This window comes from Brassica napus, unplaced genomic scaffold (assembly GCF_020379485.1).
Source record: "Brassica napus cultivar Da-Ae unplaced genomic scaffold, Da-Ae ScsIHWf_1506;HRSCAF=2102, whole genome shotgun sequence".
In the NCBI taxonomy this organism is placed as follows: Eukaryota; Viridiplantae; Streptophyta; class Magnoliopsida; order Brassicales; family Brassicaceae; genus Brassica; species Brassica napus.
The window spans coordinates 145,630-172,812 of record NW_026014921.1 but is presented as its reverse complement, the minus strand read 5'-3'; the positions used below and the strand labels follow the sequence as shown (position 1 = coordinate 172,812).

At 35.4% G+C, this 27,183-nt stretch overlaps 5 protein-coding genes, 2 long non-coding RNA genes and 1 other non-coding gene across 11 annotated transcripts; 4 read left to right on the top strand and 4 right to left on the bottom strand.

Annotated features, from left to right (window-relative positions):
* The first annotated feature begins 1,073 nt into the window (after window positions 1-1,073).
* LOC106451602 (probable LRR receptor-like serine/threonine-protein kinase At1g53430) lies at window positions 1,074-7,559 on the top strand. The gene is made up of 23 exons (XM_013893551.3): window positions 1,074-1,332; window positions 2,501-2,660; window positions 2,759-2,830; window positions 2,927-2,995; window positions 3,079-3,150; window positions 3,228-3,299; window positions 3,393-3,464; window positions 3,539-3,610; window positions 3,690-3,761; window positions 3,845-3,916; window positions 3,997-4,068; window positions 4,170-4,238; window positions 4,319-4,384; window positions 4,466-4,525; window positions 4,634-4,672; window positions 4,761-4,810; window positions 4,899-5,272; window positions 5,373-5,571; window positions 5,726-5,869; window positions 5,954-6,075; window positions 6,145-6,355; window positions 6,430-6,667; window positions 6,754-7,559. Exons 1-23 carry the CDS (start codon window positions 1,188-1,190, stop codon window positions 7,364-7,366), a joined length of 3,135 nt encoding a protein of 1,044 aa, XP_013749005.2. The 5' UTR covers window positions 1,074-1,187; the 3' UTR covers window positions 7,367-7,559.
* Window positions 7,560-11,117: 3,558 nt separating this feature from the next.
* Window positions 11,118-12,236, bottom strand: LOC106451607 (phospholipase A2-alpha). Its single transcript, XM_013893554.3, has 4 exons — window positions 12,014-12,236; window positions 11,736-11,778; window positions 11,507-11,632; window positions 11,118-11,415 (listed from the first exon to the last, which is right to left on the bottom strand). The coding sequence occupies exons 1-4, from the start codon at window positions 12,119-12,121 to the stop codon at window positions 11,240-11,242; spliced, it is 453 nt and encodes a 150-aa protein (XP_013749008.1). The 5' UTR covers window positions 12,122-12,236; the 3' UTR covers window positions 11,118-11,239.
* Window positions 12,237-13,062: 826 nt separating this feature from the next.
* Window positions 13,063-13,165, bottom strand: LOC125597631. Its single transcript, XR_007331859.1, has one exon. It is a non-coding gene; the product is annotated as a U6 spliceosomal RNA (small nuclear RNA).
* A 179-nt stretch (window positions 13,166-13,344) lies between these two features.
* Window positions 13,345-16,204, top strand: LOC125597629. Of its 2 annotated transcripts, XR_007331857.1 has the most exons (9): window positions 13,345-13,400; window positions 13,504-13,560; window positions 13,706-13,790; window positions 14,228-14,337; window positions 14,439-14,511; window positions 14,608-14,672; window positions 14,761-14,791; window positions 15,003-15,239; window positions 15,908-16,204. It is a non-coding gene; the product is annotated as an uncharacterized LOC125597629 (long non-coding RNA). The 2 variants fall into 2 exon arrangements; XR_007331856.1 differs by lacking the exon at window positions 13,345-13,400 and having other exon boundaries at window positions 13,405-13,560.
* LOC106451608 (trifunctional UDP-glucose 4,6-dehydratase/UDP-4-keto-6-deoxy-D-glucose 3,5-epimerase/UDP-4-keto-L-rhamnose-reductase RHM2-like) lies at window positions 16,053-18,736 on the bottom strand. Of its 2 annotated transcripts, none has more exons than XM_048772236.1 (3): window positions 18,595-18,736; window positions 16,766-18,343; window positions 16,053-16,684 (listed from the first exon to the last, which is right to left on the bottom strand). In XM_048772236.1, exons 2-3 carry the CDS (start codon window positions 18,326-18,328, stop codon window positions 16,241-16,243), a joined length of 2,007 nt encoding a protein of 668 aa, XP_048628193.1. In that variant the 5' UTR covers window positions 18,329-18,343; window positions 18,595-18,736; the 3' UTR covers window positions 16,053-16,240. The 2 variants fall into 2 exon arrangements, with proteins under 2 accessions (XP_048628193.1, XP_048628194.1); XM_048772237.1 differs by lacking the exon at window positions 18,595-18,736 and adding an exon at window positions 18,425-18,553.
* Window positions 18,737-19,944: 1,208 nt separating this feature from the next.
* LOC125575088 (mitogen-activated protein kinase 18-like) lies at window positions 19,945-22,996 on the bottom strand. Of its 2 annotated transcripts, XM_048772235.1 has the most exons (9): window positions 22,903-22,996; window positions 22,735-22,789; window positions 22,037-22,573; window positions 21,899-21,958; window positions 21,396-21,545; window positions 20,952-21,319; window positions 20,771-20,872; window positions 20,587-20,681; window positions 19,945-20,502 (listed from the first exon to the last, which is right to left on the bottom strand). In XM_048772235.1, the coding sequence occupies exons 2-9, from the start codon at window positions 22,756-22,758 to the stop codon at window positions 20,105-20,107; spliced, it is 1,734 nt and encodes a 577-aa protein (XP_048628192.1). In that variant the 5' UTR covers window positions 22,759-22,789; window positions 22,903-22,996; the 3' UTR covers window positions 19,945-20,104. The 2 variants fall into 2 exon arrangements, with proteins under 2 accessions (XP_048628192.1, XP_048628191.1); XM_048772234.1 differs by having other exon boundaries at window positions 22,735-22,981.
* Window positions 22,997-23,754: 758 nt separating this feature from the next.
* Window positions 23,755-24,997, top strand: LOC125597628. The gene is made up of 3 exons (XR_007331855.1): window positions 23,755-24,147; window positions 24,266-24,318; window positions 24,403-24,997. It is a non-coding gene; the product is annotated as an uncharacterized LOC125597628 (long non-coding RNA).
* A 724-nt stretch (window positions 24,998-25,721) lies between these two features.
* On the top strand, window positions 25,722-27,079 carry LOC125597616. The gene is made up of 2 exons (XM_048772215.1): window positions 25,722-26,543; window positions 26,615-27,079. The coding sequence occupies exons 1-2, from the start codon at window positions 25,722-25,724 to the stop codon at window positions 27,077-27,079; spliced, it is 1,287 nt and encodes a 428-aa protein (XP_048628172.1).
* Window positions 27,080-27,183: the final 104 nt, after the last annotated feature.

The following is a 27,183-nucleotide window of genomic DNA, read 5'->3' as shown; positions in this document are numbered from 1 at the left end:
AGCCTTTCGTTGTAGACTCGATCCATGAAATAGGAAATTCAAAAGTTAAAAAAGCTAATATGTTCTTAAAAAACAGAAGCTAATATGTTCAAAGTAAAACTAAAAAGCAGTCAAGAAAAGCAAAAAGTCTTTTAATATTCTTTTTTTTTTTGAGAAAATCTTTTAATATATATATTTTTTAATAACTTTGGTGATTCTAAAAAAAATTTAGAACCAAGGACTAATTATCAAAATGTCCATAAAAATCTGATTTTCTTACCACTTAAGAAGTCTATGGATGACCAAAGAAAATCGAATATAAAACTGAAATTCCAACTCAAACCTCTTTCCCACTAAGAAAAACCATTTGGTTTTTCTTTTTTCTATAGCCATTGTTTAAATCTTTACGTAAAAAGTCGAATCAATTAACTTTTTTGCATGGCTGGATACGGTCTTGTTTTATTACGAAAATATAGTATTTGACTGGACTAATTAGTTATTAATGTCTGTCAAAAACAATGGTAGCCAAACGTGGATCCGTGTAGTTGTCGGAACGAGAGACTTATCTTACACATGTGCAGTTCTCCTATATATTAGCAATATATAATTTGGTAGTGTTCTTATCAATTATTATTATTATTTAGTAATTATGGATTATATATACGAATAGATCAAGATAAGTGATTTTCTATTATGTTTATACTTACTTACAAGCTACCATTATTAAATCATAAGCATGACTATAAAGGTATTATTTTTACAAACTATCAGACCAGTGTTTTTTATTATTATTTACAAAACATTATGAAGTTCAATTCGAGAAATTATAATACTCATACAACTGCAAAAAAATGTAAGAAAATAAAAGAAGAAAAGAAATGGAAATTGTGAGAAAATGAACTGTTATTATTAGTAGTAATATAAATTCACCGAAATTTTAGGCCATTATTTAAAATATAAATAATAATCAAAAAGCAGTCATGACTCACGAAACCCCACATAAAAAAATCACTTCTGGCGGCTAGAATATAAAACATAAGTACATTTTATGAGATTTTAGTGTATATGTAAATACTATTTTTTTATATATATGTAAGTGAACACAAAGCTTTTCCCAGCTGTTTCTTTCTTTCTTCATATCCATCTTCCATCTCCTCGATCTCTCTCTCTCTCTTAATCGTCTAAGTCTATATTTGAGAACTGAGAGTATGTTTGTTTGTTTTTCTCCCAAGAAAAAAAGAGAGATGAGTTGTTTCATCTTGTCGGCCGAGAAAGTTATGAATGTTCTTCTCTTCATCGCCATCTTATTTGGAATTTTCGGATCAAATGCTCAACTCTTACCCGATGATGAAGGTGCGCATCTGTTCTTTCTTTTCAGTTCATGTTTTAAATTTCGAGTAACTTGAAATTGGAAGAAACAATTATTCGTCGGTTCCCTGTCAAAGCAAATAATTTATTGAAAAAATTATCTTTCTTAAACTAGGACGAAACTATCCTAAAGTTCAAAAAAAAAATAACTATCCTCTCTTGCTTTTCTCAACAAAAAAAAACTATACTTTCTTTTCTCTTTTTGTTTGTTTAAAACTATCTGTAAAAATTTTATTATCAAAAATAAAGATTATTTTTTGACAAAAATAACTTTAAAAACCTTAAAACTGAAATAAAAACAAAGAACTGCAACTGTTTTTTAGGATATGTCCTCTCCATTTTATATTAATTTTTATAATGCAAAATTTCGTAATAAAATAAATATTATTTTGAAATTTTAATATAAAATTTTTTAACTTATTTTTAATTTTTATTGGTTGAAATAGAGTACAACGGTTAAATTGTGATATTTTTATTTAATATTTTTATAAAATTAAATATTTTTTAGCTTGAATAAAAAATTTAAAACTGACATTTAAAATAAAACGGAAAGATTATATATATAGTTAAATTTGACAAATGAGTGGAAAGTATTGGAATTATTTATTTAATTTGGTGGACCCACCTCAATAATGGAATCGTCGTCACTAGTGTTTGATCCACAAGCTGGAATAAAGAAATATTCGGTGAATATATTAATAGTATTATTTATCGGCAGAGAACCTACGATATTTCCATTTCCTTTTTTTGCACACATTTTAATTTCGTTTATGAACTACAGATTTAGACTAAACCATTTTATGGTCGAGCTTGTCACATATATAAAGATCGATCAAGCTCCGTCAACTAAAACATACATTTATATGATTCATACAATTATCTATCCTGTAGTTTCTCAATTGATATGCTTAATTTATTCCAATAAAAACTCAGAGTCAATAAATTATATTTAATGTACCGATTTGGATATAACATATATATTTTTCAAAGATGTGTATTTCAGTGCAAGTTGGGTCAATGAGAGAGACGTTGAGATATTCAATTATCTCCCATTAGTCCATTACCTTGTTCATTAGTTGACCTTTCCTCATTTGTGTTTATCAAAATCTGACTTTAAATCTCAACTGTCAAATGTTTGACTTTGTTTTTACAGTTCAAACATTGCGGACGATCTTCGCAAAGCTTCAACACCGACCAGTGAACATCGAAAGGACTTCTTGTTCGGACAGAAATTCGAATTTCACTTCCGGCGAAGGAAACCGTACCATCATCTGCGACTGTACTGTAAACTCCACTTGTCATGTCACTCGAATGTTAGTAAACAAACGAACACTTTCTCTTCTTCAATGTTTCTACTCTTTAACTTGTGAAACAAGAAACTAACTTAGGGCTTTTTCTTTCTTGATTTTAGATTTCTTAAAAGTTTAAGTTTGCCTGGGATTTTCCCCCCTGAGTTCGGGAACCTCACACGTCTGCTAGAGATGTACGTTTACCATTTTACTCATATAACGATCTCTGTTTCTAGGGTTTCTGAAACTTGGAACTCAAGCAATCTTTGTTTGTGCTTTTTTTCTTACAGAGATCTTTCTCGGAACTATCTCAATGGAACAATACCTATGACCTTGTCTCGAACCCCACTTGAAATCCTGTAACTATGCTCTCAACTTGTGTTCTGTTTTGTGCTCTTGTGATGATATAGTTGTGCTGATTCTTGTTTTGTTAAATAAACAGGTCTGTAACCGGAAACCGTCTCTCTGGACCAATTCCTCCTCAACTTGGAGACGTTACTACACTTACTAATTTGTAATATTACATATCTTAATTCGTTTTCTTGAAACCAAAACTGAAGAGATGCTAACGAGGGAACAAAACATTTGCAGGAATCTAGAATCTAATTTACTCTCGGGACCAATTCCTTCAAGCTTAGGGAGCTTAACAAGTTTAAAAAGCTTGTAAAATCCTTTATCATATATACCTTTTTTATTTACTTTCTGTATTGTTATTACAATTTTTACTTTAAGTGATTTGATTGATTTATGTCACAGGCTTCTCTCTGCAAACAATTTCACTGGTCAACTCCCTCAGCCCTTAATCAATCTCAAGAACTTGACAAACTTGTAAGTAGATATTCACCGAGGATTTCAACAATGTGTAATCTTTAGAATGATTCTTAAGAACAGCTTTCTTGTAGTCGGATCGATGGGAACTCTTTATCTGGGAAGATACCTGAGTTTATTGGAAACTGGACTCAGCTTGATAGGCTGTGAGTAAAAGCATTGTCTCTCAGATTACTTCTTCTCAAGAACATTTTGTGGTTGCTAAATTATTATGATATACTGCAGAGATCTTCAAGGCACATCAATGTCAGGTCCAATTCCAGCTTCAATCTCAAACTTGCGGAACTTGACTGAACTGTAAGCAAGCAAAAAAAGTTTTTCTTGCCATGCACGTCATCCAAATATTTTTTAGCTTAAAGAAAGCTGTCTTTCATTATCAGGAGGATAACCGATTTGAATGGACCAGCCTTTGATTTTCCAGACCTGCGAAATTTGATCAATATAAAACGACTGTAAGTTTAATAAGGTTGACTATAGTTATGTTTTCATTAAACAAATATGTTTAACAATCTTTTTTTGCATGCTTCATCAGTGTACTGAGAAACTGTTTGATAAGGGGACGTATCCCGGATTACATTGGTTCCATGATTGAGCTAAAGACACTGTAAGTTTAATACTCTCTCTCTCTCCCTCTTGCTAAATCTATTTGGCTAAAGGGCTAATAATTTTGATCAAGATCTCACATTAAAATTATGTGTGCTGCAGAGATTTAAGCTCAAACTTGTTAACTGGTCCAATTCCAGATACATTTAGGGATCTGGATTATAACTTTATGTAAGTTTTTGAAATTATTAAAATACTAGATGATGATGATGATTGAAAAAAAAAACTGAATCTTCTTTTTGGTGCTTTAGGTTTCTGAGTAATAACTCACTATCAGGTCAACTTCCTCAGTTCATCATAGACAGTAAAGACTCGGTGTAAGCAAAAAAAAAAAAAAACTTACCCTGTGGCTCTGTATAATTATCTGCTTATACATGTCCTTTAATGATTTGTTTCAGGGACTTGTCTTACAACAACTTCACTCAGGCACCTTCTCTTAGCTGTAGTATGCCTGATATGTAAGCACTATTGTTCTTGTTTCACATTGAAAATTCTGTTATGTTTATTGTCTACTTTACTTTTTAATGTTTGATATCTAATCAGCTTTATTGGTAATAAACTTTCAGTAACTTGGTCTCCAGCTACCGGTCAGAAACAGCTAACTCGTTAGTCTCCTTTCTTTTTCCCTTCTTTTTTCGGTTTCATTAAATCGCAAAACCGCTGAAACAAAACAAACAATGTCTGCTTGTGTAGTGTTCAATGGTGTTTGAGAAGGGATCTTCCATGTCCCACAGAAGCCAAACGTGAGTGTATATATATATATACTTAATAAACATCTACACCTTAAAGATTCAATCATTCAGAGTGTTAACTCACATATGTACGTTTCAGATTCCTCTCTATTCATCAACTGTGGAGGAGAAGCAGTGGAGGTTGGAAAAGACACGTATGAGGAAGATTTGAACAATAAAGGAGCATCAATATTCATGCCTGTTAGTGATAGATGGGGATACAGCAGTTCTGGAACTTGGATAGGCGATGACGGAGTTCCCTATTTAGCAACAGACGAAAGATTCAACTTGTTAAATGAATCGGTTCCACAGTATTACAAAAGAGCACGTCTCGCTCCACAATCACTCAAGTACTATGGACTATGCTTGAGAAGTGAGAGTTACAAACTGCAGCTCCATTTTGCAGAGATAATGTTCTCTAATGACCAGACTTACAGTAGCATAGGGAGACGGGTCTTCGACATTTATGTTCAAGTGAGTTTCATTTAGCAGAACGAAAAAAAGTCTCAAAGTCTCTATCTCTTTGTTCTCTATCTCTTTGTTCTAACAAGAGAAAGATCTGTTGTTGCTGCAGGGGAACTTGTTGGTGAAGGACTTTAACATAGCAGAGAGAGCAGGTGGAGTTGGTCAGCCATTCACACTACAGATTGATAGAGTTCAAGTGAATGGAAGTACGTTGGAGGTTCATTTGCTATGGTCAGGGAAAGGCACAAACGTGTTACCACAACGCGGTGTTTACGGTCCTCTCATATCCGCTATAACCATTACACCAAGTGAGTTTCTTCAATCTTTATAAATCACTTTTTTTTTAATACCAGGAGGTTCGGGGCCTAATTCCAAGCCCGTAATTGCCCAAGCCCGAAACCGCAGCATGTAATATTAGTTTCATAGCAGCTGTATTAATGTTCTTTCTCTCTGCTGTTGTAGATTACAAGGTTGATGACGGAAAGCCATTGTCAAATGGAGCTGTTGCCGGCATTGTAGTTGCAGCATGTGCGGTTTTCGCCTTTCTTGTTCTATTAATCCTTAGGCTTACAGGTTACTTGGGTCGAAAAGAAGAGGATGACAATGGTAACAAGATAGCATCATTCTATTATTCAAGAACATCTCTAAGTCATTTTCAATATCTCACTTTCTTTTGTTTTGTTTTATCAGAAGAGCTTAGGGGTCTTGATTTGCAGACAGGATCATTCACACTGAAACAAATCAAACGTGCTACTAATAACTTTGATCCAGAAAACAAGATTGGTGAAGGAGGATTTGGACCGGTTTATAAGGTGATGAATTGCTTTACATAGTTTCTGTGAGATTATAGTATTAAGTACTGATGTGTTTTTGGTTATTAGGGTGTACTTGGTGATGGAACAACCATAGCAGTGAAGCAGCTTTCATCGAAATCAAAGCAAGGGAACAGAGAGTTTGTGACTGAGATCGGGATGATATCTGCTTTGCAACACCCTAACCTTGTGAAGCTTTATGGTTGTTGCATTGAAGGGAAAGAGCTTTTGCTTGTGTATGAGTACTTAGAGAACAACAGTCTCGCTCGTGCACTCTTTGGTTAGTTTTCTATTCATCTATATAATCAAAACTTCCTTAGAAAACTTTATGCTAAAGTCTCTTTCCTTAAACAGGTTCAGAGAAACAAAGACTTCACTTGGATTGGGCAACAAGGAACAAGATATGCATAGGGATTGCTAAAGGGCTAGCTTATCTACACGAGGAGTCAAGGCTGAAGATTGTCCACAGAGACATAAAAGCGACGAATGTGCTTCTTGATCAGTCTCTAAACGCTAAGATCTCTGACTTTGGTCTTGCTAAACTCGACGAAGAAGAGAACACACATATCAGCACAAGGATCGCAGGAACAATGTGAGTGTTCTTAAACTCATGGCAAGTCTTATACTTTTTTTGTCTTATTTAGCATGCACCAACTTTTGTTGTTTTGGTTGACGCAGAGGCTACATGGCTCCAGAGTATGCAATGAGAGGCTACTTAACAGACAAAGCTGACGTCTACAGCTTCGGAGTTGTCTGTTTAGAGATTGTAAGCGGGAAGAGCAACACAAACTACAGACCAAAGGAAGAGTTTGTGTACCTTCTTGATTGGGCTTACGTCTTGCAAGAGCAAGGGAATCTCCTAGAGCTTGTGGACATGGATCTCGGCACAAACTTCTCCAAGAAAGAAGCGAAGAGGATGTTGAACATTGCTCTGCTCTGCACGAACCCATCTCCAACGCTGAGACCACCAATGTCATCTGTTGTGAGTATGTTGGAAGGAAAAATCAAAGTGGAACCACCGTTGGTGAAACGTGAAGCTGATCCAACTGGTGCAGCTGCGATGAGGTTTAGGGCGTTTGAGCTTTTATCACAGGACAGCGAGTCACAGGCTTCGACCTTTGAAAGGGATAGAGAACAGAAAAGCTCGTCGTCGATGGATGGTCCTTGGGTTGACTCTTCTTTCTCTGCGCCTGGCAAAGATGGTAACGTGAAACAAGAGGAAGAAGAAGAACGTTCGTCATCATCGTCAAGGAAACTTTTAGATGAGCTTACCGAGGTGAAGGTTGAGTAAAGAACTCAAGAGCCAAGAAGCTAGCTTGGAACAAGGAGAACGTTAATTATATTTGTCATGGAAACTGTTGGATGAAACAAAGAACTGTATAGATTATTTTGTTGTTGTTTAATCAAGATTTCAAAAATTTTCAGTTTTATTAATGCTATTGTGTAATTCTCTTTTTGATTACAGAGTTTGATTTTAGTTGCCATTAGAGACCTTCTTTCAGTTTTGTTAATGCCATTATGTATTTCTTTTGGATTAGAGAATTTGATTTGTAGTTTTACTCTATGTTACATGGAAACGGAAGCGGGTACGTGGAAGCGGAAGCGTAATGAAGCGCAAAAGCGAGATTTTTTAAAATATTAGGAAGCGGGTACGTGTTGGAAGCGTATATCCATATATAAATATATATATATATATGTAAATTTTTTAAAAAAAATTAGGACTAAAAATTATATGATTTAAATTTGAAATAAAACATTTATTCATTTATAATAATTTTGAAATGATTTTGAATTAAAACTGTAAAATACACATAAATTAAGTTTACAAAAAATATTATATTAATTATTTTTAATACTTCATAAATAATTGACACAATATGTTTCAATATGTGCTATATCTTTAATAAAAAATCTCAATGTATAAAGATAATTTATAGTATTATTTTTGATATTTGTATATTTATAACTCAATATTCATTACTATTATTTTTTTCATTTTATATAGATTAAAACTATGGTTTTATATTTTATTGATATACATTGTATTTTTTTTAAAACAGAAGCGTGATTCCAAAACGGAATCGTAAGCTTCCAACAGGTTTTTAAAGAAAATATTTTAGAAACGTTTTGGAAGCGAGATTCCGCAAGCTTCCACAAGGTTCCGATTCCGATTCCGGTTCCGAAGCGGGAAGCGGACCTCCGATGAAGCTTCCGTGCAACGTAGGTTTTACTACATACAACTTTAGTAACATGAGGCGAAAGCATTGTTAAGCTGGATGGAGAAAGAAGGCTGAGCAGCGCTTGCAAGAGGAGTATCAGCTCTAATAACCACAAAGCTGGACAAAAGTGAATGCATCCCTTTCTAAAGAAAACGAGATTTACCATATCAAACTTCCCATTGAAGAAGATTTAGGTGATGTTATTTTTTTAAGAAAATTGAGTTTTTACTCCAATTTTTTTACACTCATCTTATGACTTGATAATATTTTGAGACCATTAACTATTAAATTATTATATTTTTAAGACTACATTGATAACCATCAGACTCCGTCAGAAATTCCCAACAGTAACTAATTTTTGGATATTCGTCGAGAATATTTTGAGCAATTGAATCATAGAGATTGAGAACGATTTTTTTCTACAAAATCCTTTGAGCAATTGAATCATAGAGACTAAGAGCAGCTTCTTCTACAAAATCACAATTAGCTTCAAATATTTGATCAATTTAAGACAATTTCCAGAAATACAATTGTCTAGAAAAGTTTCTTGCTCATTATCTTCCCTAGCAAAGTTTTATTTAAGACAATTTCCAGAAATACATCAACATCTTTGACAACCTCATCATTATGTAGATTACCGTACTTTCTAATGTACTCACTAATGGATATCGACACATTTCTTGTTCCATCTCATCCTCAATGTATTTCATCCTATTTGTATGGTATTTGTGAAAGAAAAGACAGTGTTTGGTTCACTGATAGAGATATTAGATGTGCATTACATAATAAATAAAAACTATAAGAAATTGATTGGTACTGCAATTGCTATGTCTACAATTCCTTGACTTGATTTTGACTAGATAAGTACAGTTTCTTGTAAGAGTTTTCCATACATCATCAAAAAAGAAAAAAAAAACCATGGATGTACCTACTTCGAACTATCAAAGCTGATCAAGAAGAGCTGTTCATAAATTATATAGACTTTGAAGAAATATGACGAATGAATCTAGATCTGAGAGAAATTAGAAATTAGAATCTAGATCTGACGAATGAATATATAGACTTTTTCGATACATCATCAAAAAAGAAAAAAAAACATGGAGATAAAAGTAGAATCCATGGATGTGCCTACTCTATCAAAGCTGATCAAGAAGAGCCGTTCATAAATTATATAGACTTTGAAGAAATATGACGAATGAATCTAGATCTGAGAGAAATTAGAGCCGATCTCGCTTCAATAAGAGCCGCCCAAAAATTAGTGACTGGAATGAAGATGCAACTGGATCCGAGAGACTTCTTTATGATTTATTGTATATATATCCTCTACTACATCCAATTAAAGATTTTATTAGTAGATTTACATTTTACTAATTAAAAAAAAATATACAAGATTTCTCATTTTACATTTAATGACTTTCTAATGTACTCACGAATGGAATTGACACATCAATGTTGTGAGGGTACAGATTCAACCCTTGTTCCATCTCACCATCAATGTATTTCACCTATTTGTATTGTATTCCTGAAATAAAAGGCAGTGTTTGGTTCGCGAATAGAGAAATTCGATGTGTATTACATAAAAAATAAAAACTAAAAAAATAGATTGCATACTATTGAATCCTTATCATTTGCAATTGTCATGTCTACGATTTCTTGAGTTGATTTTGACTGGATCAGTACAGTTTCTTGTAAGAGTCTTCGATTCATCATCACACAAAGACATAAAGAAAAGCAAGGTGATAAATGAAGAATCAATGGAGGTACCTACGTCGAGCGATTAGAGCCGATCAAGAAGAGCCGTTCGAAAATTATGGATTGTGAAGAATTATGACGAAGGAATCTAGACCCGAGAGAGATTAGAACCGATCTCGCTTCAATTTAATTATAGACGGGCATAGATCCAAGACATATAACCCAAACCGGTATCCGGTTTAATTGAATATGTACCAGGAAGAACCTCCAACTGTTGTTGGTGAGTCAAACCAAGTTTCGAAATCTTCAGTAGGTGGGAGGTCACACAAGAGCCCGAACAGCCAAAAGTGTTTGCAACACCTAAATAGTAGTATTGATAATAAAACAATTACTAAAAATCAGAAGACTATAAAAAGAAACTAAATTCACTTCATTAAAAAAATCCATTTTCCTTTCTTTGTTTGCTTATTGTTAGGTGTAGATATGATGGCATGCCATACACCTATTTTGGGAGGAGTTACTTCATTTGCAAGTTTACTTATACACCAACAAAAAAAAAACAAAAAAGATATGATGATACAAGCTTTGACTAAAAGTATCAAGAAGATGCTACTTTTCTTTAAAAAAATAAAAAAGGAAAATAGGTAAAGCAAACTTTGATATAAGAAAAAAACTCAGTATGTTTGTTAGAAAGATTCATTTACTAAGTCACCACAATAATTCATGCTTAGAGAAGCATGACTTGTCATTAAGCTTAGTGTGCTTCAACTTCACTATCCCAACCGAAAACTAAAAGTACCAAACTGAAATCAATCTGAATTTTATCAAAAACAACCGAACCGGAAGTGACAAGCCCTATCACCAGAATACAACTCACTTGGTGTGTAAATTGTAGATTGTGTAGATCATTTCCATGTAAGAACACCCTTTTAATACGTAAACCAGTTACACGATTGATAACGAGCGAGTAACGATCTGTCTAAACTCTATATCTCTATCGACCAAAACGGCCATTTATTCCTCGTGACCATATTTCTCATCATCACGTACATGTACATCTACACTGTCACTAGTTTTCTGAAACGGCCTCAGTCCCTTAAGAATCTTAAAGGTACGCTTCGTATTAGTGTGTTTTCCCGTAAAACAGATATATATATATAAAATGAAGACATTAGATAAAACAAAGACAAATGTGTGAGAGTAGAAAACAAGAGAAACAATTAACTCAAACTATAGAAGAAAAAAAAACATATTTAGGGTTTCCGGAAGACTCTGCCGGCGATAAGAGCGGCGTCCATGACAATAGAGATGACATCAATGACTTCATCGGGATCGCATGTGTTACCATTAAACGTTGGTTGCTTCGTATTGCTGAAATTGTTCATGCAGTTTATGAACTTCTGACTACACTCTTGGCTTAGATAATCATCTACATCAATATCAACTTATGGTTAGCTAAAATTGTAAATTAAAAGTTGGAATAATAGAGAAAAATTGAGTGTATGTATGTGGTTAATTACTATTCTTGGATTGGACACAAGCATCATGCTTCATGCAACATGAGTCAAGACCATCACAGGGTCTCTCTCCAGGACATCCACTGTACAATAGTCCACAGTACTTTCCATACCTCAAAAGTGGAGGCACTGTCCAGATTATTAAGCATTATATTATTATTTTCCATAATAAAGAAAATGTCACGTGTGTGAATTTTAGTAGTATTATTTATTTAGTTTAGAGGTTGTTCACCTGAACAGAACTCTGATTCACATTTCCGGCTACATTCTTTGCTCTGCCCAAAACAATTCAAATATCAATGATCAGTATTAAACCGGATGTAAACCAAAGGAGATACCAAATACCAATTTCTAGTTTGTATTAAGAATTTTTTTTTGTAACAGATCTATGTGTGTTCCTAAAGGGCTCCATTATTAACTAGTTTTATCTCTGTATTCATGATCCGTAACAATCTTTTGATTCATATCAAAACGAAAAAAAAAAAAACAGAGAGAAAAAAAATATCTAACCAGAGAAACGGTGGGATGTGTGAGCTGAACACCGACGTTAAGAGCAGAGACGGAGACAGAGAAGAAGAATAAGAAAAGGAAACAGGAAAGTATGATCGGAGCCGCCATTGTTTTTGTAAAAGAAAAGTCCACTGGAAAAGCTCGGAAAGTGAGAAGAATATAAACTAAACATTATAAAGGAAGAAAGTGTGAAGGTAGAAGACGAAGAGTCCGTGACTGACTTTGTTTGTCGTTTCATGTCTCGTGACTACTCTACTAATCATTTACCACATGCGCGTCTTCTTCATTAGAAAGCTCACCCGATTCTTCAATCTATTGGGCTTTATAAAGCTTTTTGGGCCAAGTTGGTTGGTTAAGTAAGCATTCAAGGTTTCTAATTCCATTCATTGGTTAAGTTTCAACTATCTGGTTTAGTCCTTTTGAGATAACTTTAATTAAAGAATTTGGAGAATAACTTTAATTGTTGCACAAAAAATAAAAAACTTTAATTAAAGAATTTGGAGAAATGATTTAATTGCCACGGCTTCAAGAGGATAAGCTTGAGAAACGAACAAGATACGTGAAAATTAGCAGATTCACTGATTGATAGTTTGAATCAATAAGACATCTCCGTTGAAGCATCGAGACCTTGTCTAGATGATGGAGACTCGTCAAGGGTTTAGGAGGAACCGATTCTCCAAAACCAGCAGATGTATAACCAATCGATATCCGGTTCACTTTAATTTGTACCGGGAAGCTGGTTAACAAACTTCAATTGTTGTCAAACTGAAAAATTGGGAATTAGGTTTCCGATCACCGGTGTAGCAACGATGAGCGTCGTCAATTTCGCCGGTATATTATGCAAAATCAAATTACATGAACCATCAACAAAAACACCCAAAATTAGGGTTTTAGATTCACTAATTTCGAAGCCCCAAGCATTGTGTTTCATATGAGAACATAAGTTTCATGATTTGCAGAGATGTTCATCGAAAACATGAACTACAACAACTCCAGAAAACGAAAATTCGATTGAACAACAACAAATCAGAAAGAAAAAAAAGAACGAAAAAAATTTGGACCATTTCTCGATTTGTGCGTGTCATCCTTACGCAGGGGCCATGCTAATCTTCTCTGTATCGTTCCAATTTTATCGGATGTCCCCGAAGGGACAATCACCTTCGTGACTCCGTCGGTATATAAACTCAGCTCCAGCTTCTTCGATAACCGATGTGGGATAAACAATAAACTTACGAAGACTCGTTGTTGGGCCTTTTAAATGAACTTAATGAGCCCATATAGTATAACTTAGCCAGGCTTCTCAACGGCTAATTAAACTCATTGTCTCTACTGCTAATTATTTCAGAAAATATTTTAAAATCTCGGTTTCACGACCCAACAGAAAGAGGTAACAGATCCTTGCGTCTTCTCTCGAATTCGTATCTACTTCTTCTCCGATTCTTTAGTTTCGAGATCCTTTGATTGATTGTTCTTTTTGTGGTCTTCTACAGATTCCGTTCCTCCATCGTTGTTCTTCCTCGCTCTCCCTCTCTCTCTCGGAATCGCAGGTAAGTTTCAATTTTCAAATCAGTGAACCTTATAATGTCTCCGTTATGCATCTTCGAGGTTGATCATTGTGATGTTGAAACCCTAATCTGTGTTCACATCTTCTTAATCGCGTCCGTAATCTCTACTTCGCAGTGTGTTTTGTAGATCTCTTCAGAACTTTCTAGGTTTACCGTCCTGAAAAATCGCTTTATCTCGTCGTGATCGATCAGTAACGATTATCACAGCAATCGTAAGTTTTGTACGTTTGCGATTCCTATTAAACCTGCATCCTATACTGAAGCTTGACAGATCTGTGTTGTTAGTACTCTTTGATTTGATAATCTCAACGAGTTTACTTTTCCTGTTTGGCTTCTGACTCGTGGTGTGGATATACTCAAAAATAGAACTCTAAATAGAGAGGTTTTTGGAGGATTAAAGTTTCCAGTTAGAGCATGATTCTTTATCTAGTTTGATATGAATCGAATTTGCAGCAGTTAGAATGAATTTAATTAAAATCTGTGTCTTTTGATTGGTGACTTCAATTAGTTCTTAATCCTATAGTTGTCTAAACGCTTCACTTTGGCTGATTGATAGATTAAAAAAAATGGAACTCTAAAGCGAGAGGACTCTGTAGAATGAAAGTTTTAATTGGCGCATATTTCCTCATCTAGTTTGATATGAATTCAGGTGCGTAGCAGCTTGAGATATACTTATATTAGAGGTTGACATGAGGTGCAACGCCTGCTGGAGGGAACTGCAAGGCCGTGCCATTTCCACCACATGTGGTCACTTATTATGTATCCAATTTACACTTCTACTTATCTTTTTATACTCTATCTGCCTTCTTCCGCCTTGTTACCTGTGAGCTTGATACGATGACCCTTAACATCATGAGAAGGTACTGAAGATGCTAGCAAGATTCTCAGTAATGATGGGGCCTGTCCCATTTGTGATCAAGTACTCTCCAAGAGGTGAAATAGCTCCCTCCTAACCTACTTTCCTATCTTTAGTTTAGCCTTATTTTTCTTGTTTCCTACTTGACAGTTTATCTTTGTTTTCTATCTTAGTTTAATGAAACCTGTGGATACCAATCCAAATGAAGAATGGGTAAATATAAGTTGTTGAGTTAAGAGTACGCAAAGATGCTATAGCTTTTCTTACTTTCCAGTTTTATGATATTCCATATCTTACATATCCTCATTACTTACCTTTGTTATCAGATGGTGATGGCTGGAATTTCTCCACAAATACGTATCCTTTCCCTAATTGTACTCCTTTTTTACTCTTGGTAGGTTTTTTCAGTTGCAATTTATGTTCTTCAGTTGAACAATTTCCCTCTGTTTTAAATCTAAACTCAATTGCTCTAACTCTTTCTGTTCTGTGTCTTTTGCATTTGTAAAAGTTGATAACAACATGTATAAGGTTCAACGAACCTCCTTCTGTTTTCCTTAATTTAATCCAGTGATGAAGAGTGCATACCGAAGTGTAATGTAGTGTAATGTTTTACATCTCGCAAAGAGACTTAGAGATGCAGTACAAGATGAATAGAGTTGTTGCGCAGTGTCGTCAGAAATGTGAGGGCATGCAAGCAAATTTTAACGAGAAAATGGAGCAGGTACATACAGCATATCAGAAGATGGGAAAGAGGTGTCAGATGATGGAGCAAGAGGTAGAAAACTTGACCAAGGATAAACAAGAGGTATAAATAAAATTAATTTTGAAATTAAAATTAAAAATAAAATTTTTGTTCTTTAAAAAATCAAAAATCTTCCAAAATTTTCATTTTTTTTAAATTCCAAAAAATTTAAAAATTCAAAGAAAATGCAAAAAATTAAAATTACAATTATCAGCTAAAAATTAAAATCGCACTCATAATGGGTACAATATTTATTTTAAGCATTTTAATATGTGGGTATCTTTTTATGTGTGTATAGTTAATTTCAATTTTTAGCAATTGTTTAAAAAATTGAAAATTTTAGAATTTTTTTTATTTTTTCAATTTTTTGGAATTTTAAAGATCTTTTAAAGTTTTTAGAGAATTTTTTATATTCAATCAGTACCAAATAAAATTAAATGTGTTGGTAACTCCATTGAAAGTGCCACTAGCCCAGTGGTAAAATACTTTGCAATTTGCCCCAACCAACTCGAGTTCGAATCCGACGTTAATTTTTCTGTTAAATTTGCTGACGGCGTGCTAAATTGGCAAGTCAACGAAAACATTGTTAGTTAATTTTAAAGTCAATGAAAGTTTTGTGTTTTTTTGGTCAGCTCAAAAGTTCATATTTTTTTGGTAATTCCTGCAAAGTTTGTGCTTTTATTGGCCGAATTCTCATTTAAAAAAACAACACTTGTTGCATCACTTCCCAGGTTGTAGCTGAAGGATCAAATTCAAGTGTTTTGAACCTGAGTGGATATAAGCACTAATGGTCACAACCAGTAAGTGACTCTTTGTTTTTTATAAGCTTACTGTCTTAGTAAGTAAAATCTTAGGAGAAAGCTAGTATTTGAGAAATTGAAGAACTCTCGTCTCTATAAATAGTAATGATAAATCATATATTTTAGTAGAATCAATATAGTGAAACTACTTACAAGGATGTAAGATGCGAGCAAATATAAAAAGACATTTTTGTAAAAAGAAAGCCAAAAAAAAACAGTTATAGGTAAGCACTTGTGGCAAATAGTGTATTGTTCACTGAGGGCTCAGGTTCTCTTGTTTGGTCCAAAAACGTATTTGATCAGTGCCTCTTTAATAGGTAGCATCTCTGGGAACTCCTTGCTTAGTTTAGCACCATCCATTTCATTGTTGCTTCGAGGAGCAACAATGACCTTAGCTTGTTCTTCAACTGTGAAGTTGGACCATTTAAATCCAGGCTCGATGTAACTCTTGTACATCTCCAGTATCTCGTTGTGGCTCACCACCCCTGGGTTGGTGAAGTTCCATATCCCTCTCAGGTTTCTCTTTGCCATCTCGATGGAGATTGGAAGTAGCTCATCTAGTATGGTCATGCTGTTCGGGATGTTCACCACTTTGTTGTAGCGTGATATCTTGGTGATGAAGTTTCGTGGGTTGTTTAGGTCTGATGAGATTGGCATCCGGACTCTCAAAGTACATACATTGTCAAACTCTCTCAAAAGCTCCTCGACCTGGTGACCAGAAGAAGAAACAAAACAGAGTCACTTCTTGGTAATGAGAGAATGTTATGAGTTATAAATAAAGAACATTACCATGGCTTTGGTTTTGGAGTAGAAAGAACCAGTGAAGTTGGGCTTGTCTTCCTCCTTGAAGCCAAGACCAGAACCCTCAGGATGTGCAGCATCGTACTCAAAGATGCAACCGGTGGCGAAATTCATCATCAAGAGACCACTCTCTCTACAAACATCTGCAAGAGTCAACGTACCAGCGACATTGACACGAATGGTCTCGGCTTTGTGAGATTCACACCAGTCAACGTTAGGTCTCCCGGTCAAACCAGCAGCGTTAAACACATGAGTCGGCTTGATGCTACGAATATCAGCAATAAGAGAAGCTCTGTCCTCCAAACGTCCTTTCCCATACTCATATGTAATCCCTTGCTTCTCACATAGTTTCCCTAGAAGACCACCGATCCACCCAGTCTTACCATAGATCAAAAACTTTAACGAGGCTTTGTCATTAGAACCAGCAGTCTTGTTGTTAGGTGTTACGACCGTGAATGTCTGAACGGTGTTGCTCGACGCGTCTTTCTTCTCATCCGAAACATCCGAGAGTCTTCCACCAGGCATCATAAGCATCCTCGGATGAGGAAGCAAAGCTCCAGAGACATCACCCCACCACTCAGGGTTCTGAGTGTACCATTCCATTGTCTTCTTCAACCCATCTTCCCACCCGGTTCTCTCCGACCAACCCAGATTCTTCAGCTTCTGATCATCAAGGAAGTACCTCTGATCATTAAAAGGTCGATTCTCCACAAACTGAATGCTTGATTCAGGATCTTTCCCTAGAAGTTTGCAGATGTCTCTCGCCACATCAATCACTCTTCTTTCTCTCTTTGTTCCGATGTTGTACACGTGACCAACTTCTCCTTTGTGAAGAACAACCTCAAAGGCTTCAGCTACGTCTTCACAGTACAAGTAACTCCTGACGTTAGATCCATCTCCATGGATCGGAAGCGGCTTACCACTCATAGCTAACAACATGAACTTAGGAATCATTTTCTCCGGAAACTGGTTAGGCCCATAAACATTGTTCCCACGGGTAGTGATAACAGGCAATCCATATGATCGACCATAAGCCATCACAAGCATCTCAGCACCAGCCTTAGTAGCTGAGTATGGATTCGTCGGTAAAAGCTGAGAAGCTTCATGGTTTCCAACAGCAGCATCCTCATCTGTTTCTCCATAGACTTCATCGGTACTCACATGGATAAACCTCCTGATCTGTCTTGTTACTTTACAGGCTTCAAGAAGAACATGAGTACCGTATATATTGTTCTTGGTAAACTCAAAGCTGTTACCGAAGGAGTTGTCAACATGGGTTTGAGCAGCAAAGTGCATGATGGTATCGATGTTTTCAGTGATGAGAAGGTAGCTAACGAGGTCATCACTAGCGATATCTCCTTTGACAAACTTGAAGTTTGGAGAAGAATGCGAAGGGTTGAGATTCTTGAGATCTGAACAGTAATCAAGCTTGTCCAAGACAACGATCTTGTAATCTGGATAGCTACGGATTAGTCTGTTGGCAACATGAGAAGCAATAAATCCAGCAGCTCCAGTTATGAGAATGTTCTTGGGCTTATATGTAGTAGCCATTTTAAAATGAAATACCTGTAACAACAACAAAAACAACGTTACAGCATCAAATGGATGCAAGCAAATACAGAAAAAAACAGATCCAGATCCAATCACCAGGTCTTAAAGAAGAAAACAATGACACATTGATATGGGATCATGTAAACAGACAACATCCAGGAAACTAGATCGCATGTTACGTTACTCACGTTACATCATTTGCAAATCTAGTGTAAAGCATTAGATAATTTTCAGAAGAAAGAAAAAGAGAGAAACATTTCACGTACCGACACAAGTCAGATAACCTTAGGACGAAAGATCCTAAGAGATAGAGAGAGAGATCAAAAAGAAAGAACAGTATGGAGGAAGAAGAGGAAGAAGAGAAAGAAGGAAAATCTACGGTCCACGGAGCGTCTCTGGACACTGCGCCTCTTATATTCTCAGACAGTTACGGAGAACCGTAGGAGCGAATTGACGGTTTTACCCTAAGTTGTCTTACTTTTTACAGTTTTCACTTGAGTTTAGCGTCCGACATAAAGAAACTCATGTCTTTTTCTAAAGAAACTCATGTTTTTTTTTAACAAAAAAAAAAAAGAAACTCATGTCTTTTTCTAAAGAAACTCATATCTTTTTTTTCTTTTTTTTTGAACATTTAAACTCATGTCTTTTTCTTGTTTGTTCATTTTATTGTCTTTTTCTCGTACGCATTTATAATAGGAAAATTCAAGAATAATCAAAAAGGATAAATTAAAATAATTAATTGCTTATTAAAAAAGAATGGAGCAAAATAAATTATTTTCATTATTTCTCTAATTTTATATTCCAGTTGAGGATTAATATCACTTGTTTGATTTAACTAGACAAAATATGATTTTCGTTAATCATATGGTTAGAATTGGGAATTGATTAAAATCAATGTGTAAAGTGTAACGAACATGAGTACCAGAAATGTCACCTGAGGATTAATATCACTTGTTTGTTTATGATCTAAAGTGTAACGAACGCCACATGCCAGTTTAAAAATTATCAATGCTAGATTGAATGCATCTACATGTCAACCCGTGATTAAGTATCAGTTTAATTCAATTCAACAAAAGAAAAAGACCAGAGATTAAACATAACGGATCATTCAATGCAGATGCTTAATTCACGCAACGCTATAATTTAATTCCTTCCTCAAATACATTCTTCCATGTGCTTATTAAAAGAAAACAGAAAGTCGTTAACAATAAATGGAAACCCAGTGACATGTGCTTGGTTCAGGCTTATATGGGGGTTATGTCCCAGCCTAATAAACCGGTTTCCTTAAAACCGGTTTGGTTTTTATTTTCTGGCAGCCATTGAGAAAATGGCTAATTATAATGTGCATGAAGTATGATTCACGGAGGGTAAAGATCTAATAGCCAATGCCTTTTGTTAACTATTCCATGTTTATCGGCTTAACGATTCTCTATATTAACATCTTAGATACAATGTTTTCCGATAACCAAAGAGACTTTCCCTCATTGTTGAAGAACCAACCCATAAGGTAGTAATGGGACCTATCTTGAAGTTTAAGAAGTATATAATCACCACCGTCTTCTTCTCTTCCATGAACTACGCTTATAACAAATTCAAAGACTATGGAGCCAACAAGATAACCGAAACCATTACCGGTAACAACCCGGGATCAGACTGATCTAACCAAATCTTGTGAGTTACAACATCAGAAAGTCTTTTATTATATCATTTGAAAGCTGTTCAAATCAGACCCTGGCCCAATAATTCTCTACACAAAAAAAACTAGGACCGGAGACCCTAAATAGTTGTGCCTATGTTCATGTGTGCTGCTACTGCAACCGCTGCGGCCCCGGCTGGACCAAACTGTGTCTGTGATTGCAACAGCTTAGCATCGATGGCCATATTGTTGTTGTTGCTTGAGTGTTCTACATTAGGGACTTGTGATTGGAAATAAGGGTTTGGGCGGTTCACAATCTCCACGTTTGTTTGGTTAGTCCTAGCAGCTGGAGGTACGGTGACAAATTCTTGTGGTTTAGGCTGAAAAGAAGCCTCAACCTTGCTGTTATTTGGGTTCATCATGGTGTTTGCTTTGAAGTAGCAGTGAGGAGATGATACCGCGCTTCTGAAGTAAGTTTCTTTGAGGTACCTACCATTCTCATAACTAACAGATGATTCCACAACACGTCCTGCTCTACCTGTAGACACACACACACAGAGACTAAATTGATTACAATGGGTTCTATGAAGTCTCAAACTTTAGGAGATAAATAGGTTTTTACCAGATGGTGGTACTCTTGGAGGAGGTCCTAAAGCTCTAGTTCCTGCAGGAATTGGTTGACTGGTGGAATGGACTACACTTGAATGAACTGTAGACCTGTGGAAGATGATAAACAAGAGGTAGAGAACATATTAAAACTCTGTTTAATCAGAAGAGAGAACAATAAGAAAAAAGAAGAAACACACCGAGGAAGTGAAACGTGCTTCCTCTCAAGAGGTATGACCGGACCATTTCTACTGCTATTCTCCTCTAAGTAATTGAACTGCTTCCTAAGATGTCCTATGGCGCTGCAACAAAGACGTCAAAGAAAATTAGCAAAAAACAGATGAAATGAAGTGAATGATTAGGCAAAAAAACAACACAAACCTAGGATATACGAAACTTGATCCCTCAGAACCACTCATATAGTCCTTGAGCAACTGAGGATGGTACTCCAGTATCTCCCTGTATATAAGTTCCCTAATGTCATCCTTTGTCAACCTTCTTCTCTCAAACTCAAACTCCATCTTCGAGATTGGCTGACATGAAGGCTCTCTTTCAACCTTAGCAAGACCCTTAAAGTAAGGATCAGCCAGTGCCTCTGCAGCAGTTGGTCTATCCTTTGGATCAAAAGCCAACAGCCTCTGCAAGAGTCTGATTGCTAAAGGATCTGCTTTGCAGAATTTTTGAGAGAAGGTGACCGGATTTTTGTTCTTCATCTCACTCAAGTATTTTCTAGCTTTATCATTTCTAACCTGTAATGATATATACAGATGTTTTAGCTATTACAATTTCAAATAAACATAAATGGTCATGAATCTGTAAACATACTCCAGAAATAGTCTCTGGTTTTGGTGTGCCAAGAAGATCAGTAATCAACTCCAGCTGATGAGAAATGCTTTTCCCCGGAAACAATGGCTTCCCTGTTAGTACCTCTGCAAAGATGCAACCAATGCTCCATATGTCTATAGCTGGAGTATACTGCAAATAAATAGATAGTAACTTAAATCAGACTAAAAATGAGAAAATTAATATTAAAAAAAAAATCAGAAATATTATTTTGCAGGAGAATGCAAAAGAAAGCACTCAATGGACATAATAACCTGATACAAGGTTACCTGATTTCACAGGTTTTCAACCTCCAGGAGAGTTCAAAAGTCATCCCTGAACAAGAACTATTTCAATATTCTTTATCCCACAGGAACTACACAACTCTAATACAACTATATCTATTAACAGTTACAGTATTATTCTACACCAACCATATCCTATACACATAGACAAGTACAGAGAACCAACCAGTGTGCATAGATTAAGTACACAGTAACACATACCTTAGTAAAGAATGATCCACAGAGCTCAGGCGCTCTGTACCATCTTGTGGCAACATAGTCCTGCATTGAAGAGAGATGTCAAACACACAGAACATGAAGACAGTTAACAAACAGAAAGAGACAACGAGGGATACAAACCGTCCACAAGACTGTTGTAGGAGTATCATTAAACGCAACTCTAGCCAACCCAAAGTCACAAACTTTCAACTTGCTGTTTGCATTCGCCAGTATATTCTTCGGCTTAAGATCACGATGGTAGACATTAGCCGTATGCATAAACTTCAAGGCACGAAGCATCTGGTAAAGGAAAAACTGGTGGTGATCGCGAGTCAGATCATCGTTAGCTTTAATAACTTGGTGAAGATCAGATTCCATGAGCTCAAAGACAACGTAGATGTCTTTGAACTCTCGCTTGGAAGGAGGAAGCATGATGCTTTTGATCTCCACTATATCAGGATGCCTTAGGAGCCTCAGAAGCTTGACCTCACGGAGGATCCGAAGCGCGTCGGAGATGTGTTCGAAGATGTCGTTGATCTTCTTGATTGCGACTTTCTCTCCCGTGTGCGTGTCGATGGCTGCGCACACAACTCCGTAGCTTCCTTTGCCGATGACTTCGAGGATTCGGTATCGGTTGGCGTCGCCGTACTCTGTGAAAAAGTCCATCTCTTTCGTGTCCTAATCAAAGACAAAACATAAACTTTAACACTACTAAATACATCAAATTTTGATCATGCAATAATGTAAAGGTTGTTAATTTATCACAAAGGTTTGACTTTTAAATCTCTGATTAACAAATTGAGAGAGAGAGAGAGCGAGAGAGAGAGAGAGAGACTAACCCTCTTTGCTTGATTTGGTTGCATCCTCTTCAAAGTTATCGACTTTAACCTTGCCCTGATTGATTCCAATCGATACGAACAAACCCACAAACTCAAAACTCAGAAAACTATATCTTCAGACAGATTCGCACAATAGTGAAGAAGACAAGAGAGAAGAAGAAAACAAACCCTAGAAGCAGCGATCGGAGAAGAAGAGACGAGAGAGAGACGAGAGAACCCCAAAGGCTTTTATCAAAATAGAATTTGTTATCCTCGTGCTACTTATTGCGTACGGTTTAAAAGTCTCAGATGAGTGGCAGTTTCGTTATTGTTAGCAACTCTAAGGGTGTGTATGTAGGTTTTGATAGTTTTCCATGACCTCTTTGGAAAAGTACTCATTGGGTTAAGCCAACTGTTGCCTGGACTTGGACCGTTGATAAGTTCTTTATTTCAGATTTAAATTATATCCCCTCTTTTTGCCAAGTGGTCCATTTAGCCCTCCACGTGGAAGAGAAATTTAATCAACTAAAGTAGTACTATATTTTCTTATTATGATCAATACAAATTCCTAATTAAGGAACAAATCAATTAATCTATCTTTTTTAGGTAACAACTACTATTCAGTTGACTAAATTCATATGTATTCAATTATCCGGTTTAATTAATAAAAACAAATCATTCATCCATCTTTAATTTTCTTTTTGAGGAAACAACTAACCAGTTGACTAAATTCATGTATGTGAACAATTATTTTTAGAAGATATTAATTTGGCAACAGATTTGACATTGATTATTAATTATTCTTAGAGATTTTACCAGTTCAAAGTTCAAACACGATGACATACACGAATTATATTAGGGAAATTGTTATAGGATAAAGACACATGATTTTTTTGGTAGAATTTATATCTTTGACATCTCAATCAACCAGTTTGAATAGAATTTTGAACAGAGAGGGCACTAAAGACACATGTTTGATAACAAACATCCCTTATATACTAAAGCACAAGTCACAAGACCAACAAAATTTTGACACATGGAATATGTTTAACAATTTTATAAAAAATTACAAATGTCAAAAAAAAATATAAACAGTTTCGTCTTTCTTAACTGATTTCTATGTATTATTTTTATTTATTTTTTATATAAAATCTTCCTAATATTTCTCACAACTACTCCCATGATCTCATTATATCTGAAACTGTTACAGTGCCATAAATTCAACTTCATCTCTTATTGCACGTAAATTCCTAAGTTTTTCTGCAAAGACTCCAATGACTCTCTCCGAAAATGTGATGACATTTCAGTTTCTAACTAAATAGATCAAAACTTTCTAATGTTCGTATCTACATTTCTGAGATCAACATAGTCTCTTGCTATGGGCGACGGATAGACAAGCGCACAACAAAATTGGCCGATGAAGGTTAAAGTGAGGTTAGTGAGACTTAAAATGCCCAAACTCTTTATGCTCAAAGGATAATTTTCTTTATGTTGATTTTTTATTCACAGATCTTTTTCTCCTAATCTTCTTATAACCTTTTTCCTCTTTTAGATATTAGCAGAAGCTACATATTGCAAAATGAAAAAGTGACGCGATCAAAATATGTCGGTAACATTTCAAAATGGACTAAATCTATTATCGCTGAAATATATATGTTTTATATATTGTGCTTGTGGTTGATTATTCAGGGAACGAGAGTTAGAGAGACTCCTATGGGAGCACATGCACAAGACTTCTAACTTTAGAAGCACCACAAAAAAAAAACAGAGAAAAATTTGTTGATAACCAGAAGGTAACAAATGTGATAAAGAAACTCGGATGGTAGGGGAAACGATAAAGATTCATGTCTACTTTCAAGAGCAAGACCTAATCTGATGAGGTTAGTCTTCCTATTTTTATTTGCATGTTTATATTTTTATTTTCATTGAAAATGATACAAACGAATTGACCAAAGAAAACAACAGCAGATAGACGAAGGAAAAAAAAAAACAAAAAGATTGGTATTTTAATTTGCTCTGTGCAAGAGATATGCCTTCTCTCAATTTGTTTGCATGTATAATGATTTATTTTGTTTTGAAAATACGATCAATAATTTACAGTTTGGGTTTATAAGGGATTGTTGCAAGATATAACATCAAACTTCTTTCCCGTGCAATGCACGGGAGATAATACTAGTTCAATATAATTCAAACCAATATCGAGAAAACGATCTTCCGTATATCATCAAGTGGTTGGCTTCATATCTGATTATCTGTCTTTCGTTCGTGTGTTTAGTCATTTTTCATATTCGTGATAATAATAAAAATCTAAACAAAAAAAAGAAGAAGGTTGAAATCCTCATTGGAATAATGGTATCTCTTAATCTTAGTGCTACTGCAAGATTTATTTTTTTTTTTAATAAAAAAAAGGGAAGTTTACTAAAATGACACAAATTAGTTATGTTATTACTAGAATGACTTATATTTTTTGAAATTTATTAAAATATTTTTTTGGTCGAAATTGCCCATACACATAGTTATAACAAAAAAAAAATATTACCCAAATGCCCTTATTATTTAATCGACGGCCGATTTGTTTTCAAAAAAATAAATCTATCGACCAATAAGTCTATTTATAAAATCTGTGTAGAAAAAAAAAACTACTATTAAAGTGGTGGCAGATTTTTTAGAAAACGTCAGATTTGTTCACACGGCAGATTTAATTGTCAGATTTGATTAAAAAACAGATTTTTAAGAATATGTCTATCGAATATGGTAGTAGATTATTTCTAAATGGTAGATTTATAAAATCAACTTATTTTTTTCTGGGTAGATTTACTTTTTGTGATCGACTTATTTTCTTAAGGCAGATTTATATAGCCGATTTAAGATTGTTGACAGACTTTTTTTTTTATGAAGTGGCAGACTTTTTCTTTACGTGATAGCAGACTTTTTGTTTATGTTGCGGCAGATTTATTAATGAAAATCTGGGTTTATGTACAACACTTATAGTTGCTAGAGATCTCGTAATGGGTTCATCGGAGAATGGATATAAGGAGTTACCTTCTTACCTGCACAAGATTAGAATGGCAAATCCTGGGACCTTAGCTCGACTGGAAGTTGATGCAAACAATAGATTTAAGTACTTATTCCTTGCATTCAGCGCTAGCATTACTGGCTTCCCATTTATGAGAAAGGTTGTGGTGGTTGATGGTACTTTCTTGCAAGGAAAATACAAAGGAACGCTTCTCATTGCAACATCACAGGATGGTAATTTTCAGATATTTCCGATAGCATTTGCTGTGGTTGACACAGAGAATGATGAATCATGGACATGGTTCTTCCGTCAACTCAGCCGTGTGATACCCGATGATGAAGGATTGGCATTAATTTCTGACAGGCACAAGTCAATAAGAAAGGCAATTTCAGTGGTCTATCCGTTGGCTAGCACGGGAATTTGCACGTACCACTTATATAAGAACATCTTATTACGGTACAGAGGACGTGATCTGTTTGGTTTGGTCAAAAAAGCTGCGTACTCTTTTAGGTTAGCTGACTTTGAAGCAAGCTTCGAGACGATTAAAGGGTTAAATCCAGATTTACATGCATATTTGGAACGTGCTGATGTGTGTAAGTGGGCTCGAGCGCATTTTAGAGGTGATAGATATAACATCCTTACAAGTAACATAGCTGAATCCATAAACAGAGCTTTGTCAGATGTGAGAAGCTTGCCAATTGTTCGCCTTTTAGAGTCTATCCGATTAATGATGACACGTTGGTTTGCAACAAGAAAACATGATGCTGACTTGATGAAAACTTCTCTGACTCGTGGTGTGGAGAAGTTGTTGGAGGTAATATATGTATAATCAATTTTTTTATTTCGGTAGACTGGTTTCTAATAACAATACTTTACCATTTTCAGGGCCGTATACCTATTGCTAATCTATTAAAGGTTCAAGCTATCGACATTCATCAGTCACAAGTGATGGGAGTCTCATCTTTACATGTTGTAAACCTTACAGAAAAAACATGTTCTTGCCGTAGATTTGATTTGGAGAAGCTACCATGTGCTCATGCTATAGCTGCTGCGGAAGCTAGAAAGATATCACGTATATCACTTTGTCACAAGTACTATCGGACGCAGTACCTTTACAATGCATATTTCACTCCTGTTATGCCCAATGCAGCTGATGTTCCAATTCCAGAAGAAGTTGCAAAGAGGATCTGTTTGCCGCCTGATGTCCGCCAACCACCGGGAAGACCCAAAAAATCAAGACATAAATCTATTTTGGAGAAAGTTGCAGACAAGAAGCGGCCAAGGAAGGAACACACATGTAGAATTTGTAACCATGTGGGACACAATTCTACAACATGTCCTCTTAAGTGATGAGTATTCTATTTAGTTTCTTGGTATACTCTTTTGGTGTTTCATTACTATTTAGTTCATTTCCTATTAAGATTTTTTTTTAAATATATCAGAACTATTTAACC

Bases quoted from the DNA above. Each gene is read 5' to 3' on its own strand.
- LOC106451602 (XM_013893551.3), top strand. From the start codon at position 1,188: ATGTTTGTTTGTTTTTCTCCCAAGAAAAAAAGAGAGATGAGTTGTTTC. The intron at 3,762-3,844 runs GTAAGCAAGCAA...TTTCATTATCAG, and splicing joins TTGCGGAACTTGACTGAACT to GAGGATAACCGATTTGAATG. The intron at 5,870-5,953 runs GTAACAAGATAG...TTGTTTTATCAG, and splicing joins AAAAGAAGAGGATGACAATG to AAGAGCTTAGGGGTCTTGAT.
- LOC106451607 (XM_013893554.3), bottom strand. From the start codon at position 12,121: ATGGCGGCTCCGATCATACTTTCCTGTTTCCTTTTCTTATTCTTCTTC. The intron at 11,633-11,735 runs GTGAACAACCTC...TAATCTGGACAG, and splicing joins TGAATCAGAGTTCTGTTCAG to TGCCTCCACTTTTGAGGTAT. The intron at 11,416-11,506 runs GTAATTAACCAC...ATATTGATGTAG, and splicing joins TTGTGTCCAATCCAAGAATA to ATGATTATCTAAGCCAAGAG.
- LOC106451608 (XM_048772236.1), bottom strand. From the start codon at position 18,328: ATGGCTACTACATATAAGCCCAAGAACATTCTCATAACTGGAGCTGCT. The intron at 16,685-16,765 runs GTAATGTTCTTT...TCTGGTCACCAG, and splicing joins ACTCCAAAACCAAAGCCATG to GTCGAGGAGCTTTTGAGAGA.
- LOC125575088 (XM_048772235.1), bottom strand. From the start codon at position 22,758: ATGCAACCAAATCAAGCAAAGAGG. The intron at 22,574-22,734 runs GTTAGTCTCTCT...GTCTTTGATTAG, and splicing joins AACCAAATCAAGCAAAGAGG to GACACGAAAGAGATGGACTT. The intron at 21,320-21,395 runs GTATGTTTACAG...ATATCATTACAG, and splicing joins AACCAGAGACTATTTCTGGA to GTTAGAAATGATAAAGCTAG.
- LOC125597616 (XM_048772215.1), top strand. From the start codon at position 25,722: ATGGGTTCATCGGAGAATGGATATAAGGAGTTACCTTCTTACCTGCAC. The intron at 26,544-26,614 runs GTAATATATGTA...TACCATTTTCAG, and splicing joins GTGTGGAGAAGTTGTTGGAG to GGCCGTATACCTATTGCTAA.